Raw genomic sequence first — 7,909 nt, forward strand, 5'->3', positions numbered from 1 at the left:
ATTGCAACAAGACCTGCAGTTGTTGGACCGATTGATCGAACTGGCACCGGCGGAGGAAAGTGAGGTGGTTTGGTCCCGTTTGCCGGTTCGAAACGCCCTGCAACGGTGGGGGAAATTGAAGCAGATGCTGGAGCGGGGAGGGAAGGGGAGAGAAGGAGGGGACGTTTTGGTGGGGGGGGACGCGGCGTCGCTGCAGAAAGCGATGCAGGTGATGAAGGAGGAAGTTTTGGAGGAGATACGAAAGACGGAGCTTCGCGTGCAAAAGAGGGCGATGCGGGCCCGGCGTTCCAAGGAGCGGGAACGGAGGATGGCAGAGACCAAAGTCCGGACCCGGTTGATGAAGGAAGAGAGGAGGTTGAAGAGGATGGAGGAGGCGGTGGTGCGGGAGCGGCGACGGAAAGAGAAGGAGGAGAGGAGGAAGAGGAAGAGGAGGGAAAGCGGGTTGGAGGCAGTGTCGATTCTGGCCTCCCTCGCGACGAAAGGGTCGGTGAAGGAGAAGGAGGAGGAGGAGGAGGAGGAGTTGGAGGAAGAGGAAATTGTAATCACCTCGGACAGTGAGGACGGGGAAAGGAGAAGAAAGAGGAGAAGAGGGGGGGGGCGTCGGGAAGGGAAGGGGGAGGAGGAAGGAGGGGAGGAAGAGGAGGAAGAGGAGGAGGATTAAAAAGTGGGCGGGGGCGTGTTTGCAATTCGAAGAGCTTGTACTGAGAAAATCATTGTGCCACGACCGGCAAAATGAAGAGGAAAGACTGCCATCACAAGGACTCGCACAGTCTGTCACAAAGGAGTTGAAACATGATAAAGGGTGGGTGAGGAGGTGAGGCCGTACACGGCCAGCAGCCGGTGTCTGGTTGCTGATTCATCAACGTGCTTTTGATGCGATGCGTTCAGCATGGAACTGGTATGTCCCACCGTTACAAGTGAAAGACTCGGGGGATAGGGTACGGCCGCTTAGTACCTCTGAAAAGGAGGGATGTAAACCCGATAAATGGCGCGAAAAGTAAGTGACTCGATGAAGCTTCCTACGGTGCTTTGTGGAGGGGGAAGGATCACTTAGGATTCAACCTGATTTTCTCTTCTCTTTCCTGGTTTCTCGGGGCCAATGTGTGTGGCGGTGAACGCGCGCTCCCTGTAGGTCTGTTTTGTTTCGTTTCCACGCTCTCGATTTACGATTATCCCCCTTCACCTGTGTTTCGGGCTCAATTCATGGATCCTCCCCTCCCTTGTGGGCGGTTCTGGCAGTTGCTCCTTCCGGCTCCTGCCCCTCGCCCTGGTTCACATTGACTCCCTGCTTCGCTTGCTTGATGCATGGGCACCCTATTCTCTCCCGAATATCCTGACACTCTGCCGTCATGATACCTGCCCGTTCGTATGCCAGCCCCTAAATCACCTTTCTGGAAAGACTACCTTTGTAGAAGGACGCAGACCACTCTCGATCCTCTACCCCATCAATCTTGTTTCCCTCCATTTTTCGGGTGCATGTGGCTGCTTCTCCTCCCATCCTTTCCTCGTCTTGGTGTGCGCTTCCTCTATACATCTTACATTTATCCCACATCTTTCTTCCTGGTTCTATCTACAGTGAGAACAGTCCCATACATCCATCCGGAGGCCCTTATGACCTAATTCTTCACGACTCAGTCCCCATACTCATCCGCCGCTGCTTCTCGTCCTCCCTCTCGACCTCTTCCAACTCCCTCGCCACACTCAGCATAGAATGAATCTGCTCATGGTAATTTGCTTTGAAGTCTTCCTCCGCCCATGGCAACAGTCCCAGCGCCGCCTCCAAGCATGCCTCTGGCCCGCTTTCTCTCCCTTCCTCTCCCCCTCCCATCATCTCAAGCTTACTCACGCCCTCGTTGTACAAAGCTGCCGCTAGCCTGGAGGCGACGCGTGAAAGGGTGCACGAAGGGGCGGGTACGAGAGATTTTGTCTCGATTCCAGCTCGAAATTCCCTCACCACCTCCAAGCCAGCCTTGGTGCCTCCCACAGCATGGTAGAGGTCTAGATAAACCCACAGCGCTTTTTCATTCCTTTCCTCCGCTCCCCCATCCCCTTTGGCGGACGTCGATGGATGTTTCTGCAGTTGCCTTTGAAGGGCAAGGCGAAAGAGAGCCACTGCCGACGTGCGGAGGGAGGGAGGGAGGACAGAGACATAAGACGATTGAAGGCAATTGCGAGCTAGGGCGTGGAGAACTTCGAAAGGAAAAGTGAGAAGGGTTGACGTCTCCTTGCTGATCAGAGCAGATAAGCCGAGAGTGGGATCTTCCACCTGCTTATCCTTGTCCTCTCCTCCCCTCGAGCCGTTCCCAGTACTATTCGCCAGCCCAGAGGCAGAAGAAGGGCGAGAGGATGGTCGCGAGCCAGGTTGGGAGGGCGGACGAGGAGTTTGGAGGGAGGAAGTAGAAGAGCCTCGGATTAGAATTTCGAGAAGGATGATGGTCTGATGCAAATTATGACAAATGGGTTTGAGCGCCGAAGTTTTGGAGCTGGATGAAATTCGTGTTTTTGCTGTATGAAGCTGACCAAGGTAGTATGAAGACTCATCGGGGGTAAGGAGAGAGGAAGCCCCCGACCGGGAGGATAGCGAGGAAGTAACCGCCAGAAGGAGGAGGAGAAGGCCATGTTTCTCTTCCTCCGTCGTGGGAGATATAGAGGTCGGAGAGGGCGGGTATGAAAGGGAGGCTGGGCCGAAGGTAGCTTCGTGGAATAGGTGGGCGGCTCGAAAGAAATCGTGGGAGCAAGCAAGCTGATTTTTGGGAGGTACCTCAGAAAGGGAAGGTAAGAGGGAGGACGAGTGGACGGTCTCGGTAGCGGGGACGGCTGTGGCGACACCGAAATTCAGACAAAGTGTCGTGAGCCATTTCAAGTCGTCAGCTTGGGCTGCCATTGCTGCAGCTCTTTGTGCTCGCCTCTCTTCTACTTCGCCCCCATCGGTGCTGCACTGGTGGACATTTCTTTCCACCGATGCGTGCTGTGGGGCAGTATTGATAAGATAGTCCAGAATGGGTAGCGCATACGTGCTCACGCCGCGCCAGATCTCTGCTGCGGCTTCGACGTGAGAAAAAGTGTCGGGGGCAAAGCAGAGGGGGGCAGAAGGCTTACACGGTGTCGACAAGATTGTGTACTCACTCCCCTCCTTGTCACGGGCACTGGGAGAGTGGGGGATGGAAGAGTCTGCTAGGGAGGGAGAGGTCGAGGAAGCATGGTGGGAAGGAGGAACAGGCGGGTTGTACGAGGAGAGAATGGCTTCGAGGAAGGCTCGGCACAGCTGAAGTGGATCGGTGCCTGCACAAGGCGATAGGGAGGGAGAGGGAAAGACGGCGGAAGAAGTTGCGTTTGCCGCAAGGACGGACGTCATGGACTTCCTCTTTCTGGGTTTCCCTTCCCTTCCTCCCTCCCTCCCTCCTTCTCTTCCTCTGTGGTAGTAGCAGTCCTTCCAGACCCGCAAAGCCTCCCCCAAAATGGTCTTCAGGATCCGCGCCGCCACGGTCCGGTCCACTTTCCCTCCCTCTTTCCCTCCTTTCATCCCTTCCCCTCCCCTGCCCATCATGGTCTCTGCCACCACTTTTGCCATGCTTTCCAGTGCCCGCAGCAGATCTTGCTTGCTTTCTTTCGTCCCCCCGTCCCTTCCTTGTTCTAATTCTGTCGTAAATTCCCTCAAGATTTCCACCAAAGCCTTTTCCATTCCGGTCTTTTGTTCCTTGACAGCCTGTTTTCCTTCTTCTCTGCCCGCCTCTTTTTCCTCTCCTCCACCCTTCATCGCCCTCAATGTGGACAGCCAGAATAGGTTCAAACGTGCCTTTTCGCTCCGATACCGGGTTATGCGGCACGCCTCCCGGGCGATGGCCACCGCCTCTTCTTCCCTCCCTCCCTCTTCCCAGATCGCATGGGCTTTCATGCAAAGTACACTCCTATACTTTTCCTCGTCCTCAGGTGAGGTGACAACAAGGAGCAGGTCACATAATTGTTGCGTGAGATGCAATTCTCCCGCTCTTTCTGTCTCGGGTGCTCCCCCTCGTGCGTTCTCCTTGACTAAAGTCGGAGAAGTGTTGTAAGCCTGGTTGTGCACGTGCCACAAAGCCTTTTCCAGGACCAGCCGCAGGGAGGCCTTGTCTTTGTCCGTGAGAAGAGAGGGGGAGAGGGAGCAAGGAAGCGAACGGGTGTGGACAGGAAAAAGGACAGGTGAAGGAGGTGAGGCAGGAAGGAGAAGCGGGGTGAGAGAAGAGAGAAGGCGGGAAGTTAGGGCGTCATAAGTGGAGACAGGATGAGTGCAGCTGGTGGCCTGCAGGGCAATCGTGAGGAGGGAGGCTTCTTCTAGGAGGACGGACAGGGTCTGGAGCATGGTCTCCTTCTCATCCAGTCGAGCCTTCGCTCCAGCTTCCTCCACGTCTGGAGTGGACGTGCGCGGCGAGGGAACGAGGCGAGAAAGGAGGGCATCGAAGAGGGAGAATGCTTGGGGATGGTAGCGTTGGAAGGCAATGAGTGCCTTGGCGCCTTGCAAAGCAGCGGGAACGTCCAGGCTGACCAAGCGGAGGACGACGGCCGTGGCGGCCTCCATCCCCTCATCAGTTCCTCCTCGTAGAAGGTAACTGACCTTGGCAAGCTCCAACTTGGGTTGAGAAATGAGGAGCGGGGCATTTGTCGTGGAAGAAAAAAAGTCGTGGGCTTGTTGTAAAGATTCGAGCTCGTGCAGGCATATGAGGGCCTTGTCGAGGTCGCGGAGGTGCGAATGGCAGTCCGAAAGGAGCCACAGGAGGGAAGCGCGTGTAAGGAGAACCCAACGTGGAGGAGGAGGATCACGATCCGTGCTGTTGACGCTGCTGCTGCTACCACTGGTGCTACTAGTCCGGTGAAAGAGGGGTTCCAATGCCTGGAGGGTGGCGACGATGGTGTCACGCGCTTGCCGGTAGCAGCCTTGCAGCGAGCGCCCCTCGACGCCTCCCGCCTGCCGAACCAGGCGTCGCCCCATGTCTGCAGCGACGGTCAAGGCCCTTTTTAACATCAGCTTGGGCATGGCTGCGGCGATCTTCAGCAGAAGAATTGTCAACCGTGTCACCTCCTGTGCTTCAGTCCCCAGAATTCTTCCATCTTCCTTGGTGCCCCCATGGCCTCCCCTGCCATCATCCTGAACGCCCGCGTGTCCTCCCAGCTTGTCGGCGCATGTCTTACCTGCCGCCCGCTTTTTCTTTTTCCAAATCAGATCTAAAAGGATTTCTACACTTTTACTGGCGGCGACAATCACTGGTTCCTGCTCAGCTCCTAGCGCGACTGTCTTTCCTGCTACCCGTCCCCCCTCACGCTCCTCTTTATTTTCCAGTCCTGCTTCGCTTTCCAATGCTCGCCAATTTGCCACGCATAAATTTGCTGCCTGCATGCATTCTTCGTAAAGTCCTTTCTTTCCTCCCATTACGCCCAGTTTACCCTTGATATCAGCTTTTTGATCTTTTCTGTCCTCCGGCTTTTCCTTTTCTTCCTCCTCTTCCTCGTCTTCCTCTTCGTCTGTCTCGGCAGCTGCGGCACCATATAAATCTATGGCCACTTTTCCCGTGATCTTTATCCTTTCACATTGCCCTTCGATCGATGTTCCTTCGCTCTTGAGCCATAGAAGATATAGGCCGACGGCTTTGATAAGCAAACGTGCCTGCCGCGTCTCACTATGACGAGGAGGAGCAATCTTTCGAAGCCTTTCCGAAATCTTGCTCCCTTGAACAAGCAATGCGTTGCGAAAAGTGCCATCGCATCGTTGCACTTTACTGTTTACCTTGGCATTCGTTTTGTGAGACTCGTCGTAGGTTTCTTCCTCTTCCATTTGCTCTTCTCGCTCCTCGCCTCTTTTCCCATCTTGTTCAAGATGCCCTTTTTCGCCTTGTTTATCATAACGCATTCTATCTGATTGAAGGCAAGGCGCAGATGTCGTGTTCATAATTATCATCCACTTTCGTGTGTCATGCAATGTGTTAGTGAGCGTACTGAGGTCGCGCTTTTGCAGACACTTTCCACGCTGTATTTCGTCCAATGTTACGTTCAAGCGAGTGACGGCATCGACGAAGGCTTGTTGATTCGCGTCCATACTTAAGTCTATGGTGAGTGCAGCATTCGAAGAGGAAGATTGATAGACGGGGTGATGATAGAGAATTGAAAGGAAGCGTTGGGGACGTACATTATGAGACGGCCAAAGACGGCTCCCAACGAACGGATACAGACACTTAGACTGGCGACACGATCAAGCACTCTTAGAAAAATCGATTTGACCTTGAAAAATTGTCTTCACATTCGGAGATATAAGGTCAGAGCATAGAAGGGGGCAGTGAAGTGGTGATGTGCCGGGAGGGGGGAGGTTGGGGACGTAGATCGAAAGTCAAGAAAGCAAAACAATGCAAAAGTGGCAGGACATGGACGAGCTACACGGGCTGCGTGCATATTTTTAAGATCGCTTTGAATGTGCACGACCGCCGCGTGTCTTGATGTTGTCATCGTGGACAGTGAGTGAGGCGGAGGAGGCCAAGGACCAGGAGGGTGATGGGAGACTGAGGGATGAGAAAGCGAGGGGCTCGGGGCGAGACTTGTTGTCATGAAAGCTGGAGATCTCAGTCCATATACCATATCTTACGATATGTACCGTCTCTGTACCTCGTGCAGTATTCGTATGACGACATCTTTGCTGTGGGATCAGCTTCAGGATCTGGCAGCCGACGAAAATGTGTTGTCTTCTCAACTTCTACCTGTGAGCGAGACGCAACGTGCAGCAGAGGACGAGGGTGAAGCTGCCTTTCAGGCCTATCTTCATCAAAATGGCTCCCAGATTTTAAATGAAGAATGTCCTCTTCACGAGCTAGCTCGGGCTTTGATGGAAAAGGTGCAAGGCATAGAGACGACGCGCAACAGCGCGGCAAGGGCGACGGATACTGATATGGATCATAGCACGACCGAGTCACCTTCAAACGACACCAGCCCTATTCTTAAGTTCTTGTCAACTCGCGGATATCCTTACTCTGTTGACAGTGCCGAAGATATTCTGTTGTTTTTGGCCGGTGAATTACAGGCAGCGAGCACCTTAGCTGCCCGTGCTCGTTCATGCGAAGGGACAGGCGGGACGAATGCTACCACTCCTGTGTGCGACACGCACGTACAGCCCCCCCTTCCCTCCCTGGCAGGGTCGACCACGAAGAACGAGGAGATCCATGGCATTCAACGCCTCCTCACAAAAGCCTTGGACAATTTGCAAGACACGTCCTCGCTCTCGACCTCGACCCCCCCCCTCTCTCTTCCACTTTCATCACTGCTTGGCGCGTTGGAGAAAGCCGTCGACGCCCGTCTTGCCGCCCTTCCGCCCAAATTCCTTTCCCAGGATGAGCTTCTGGTCTCTCGAGTGCCGGAAAAGGGGAAGGAGGAGGAGGGAGGCCAGTGCCCACAGAATGCAGGCGCCATGGACGAGGGAGGAAGCGGCGAGTGCCCGAGAAAGAGCGAAGTACAGCTGACACCCTCTCAACGCCAGGTGCTGGAGGACATCGACGCTCACCTCCGCAACGATTTTGGCCTGCGGCGGCAGATGGTCTTGAAACGGCTGGACGTGAGCTTGCGGTCGTTTTTGTGGACCGAGAGGGTGGCGGAGGGCGACACCGTGCTGGTCAAGCGGGTGGAGGCAGCGAGACAGGGACTGAGGGAGGAAGTGAGGGATGAAATTGGCGTGGATGCGGCCTTGCGGGCGGGAAAGGGCGTGATGTACCAGCAAGCGTGCAAGATCACGCAGGAGAGGGGGAGGGGTTGGGGTCAAAGTACGGTGAAACGGCTAGTGATCGGATCGGTGCCTGATAGGGGGGGAAGGGTGGATGCCCTCCGGCCGAGCCAGATGGGAGAAGGGGGGGGAGGAGGGGAGGGGGGGAGCGAAGGGGGGGGGAGTGGCGGAACGAGG

At 55.2% G+C, this 7,909-nt stretch overlaps 1 protein-coding gene across 1 annotated transcript; it reads left to right on the forward strand.

Annotated features, from left to right (window-relative positions):
* Nucleotides 1-6,610: 6,610 nt before the first annotated feature.
* Nucleotides 6,611-7,809, forward strand: NGA_0238600 (uncharacterized protein; the record flags this gene model as incomplete). Its single annotated transcript, XM_005854418.1, has 2 exons — nt 6,611-7,719; nt 7,791-7,809. The coding sequence occupies 2 exons, from the start codon at nt 6,611-6,613 to the stop codon at nt 7,807-7,809; spliced, it is 1,128 nt and encodes a 375-aa protein (XP_005854480.1).
* Nucleotides 7,810-7,909: the final 100 nt, after the last annotated feature.

The sequence above is a fragment of the Nannochloropsis gaditana genome, assembly GCF_000240725.1.
Source record: "Nannochloropsis gaditana CCMP526 unplaced genomic scaffold scaffold513, whole genome shotgun sequence".
Taxonomy (NCBI): domain Eukaryota; class Eustigmatophyceae; order Eustigmatales; family Monodopsidaceae; genus Microchloropsis; species Microchloropsis gaditana.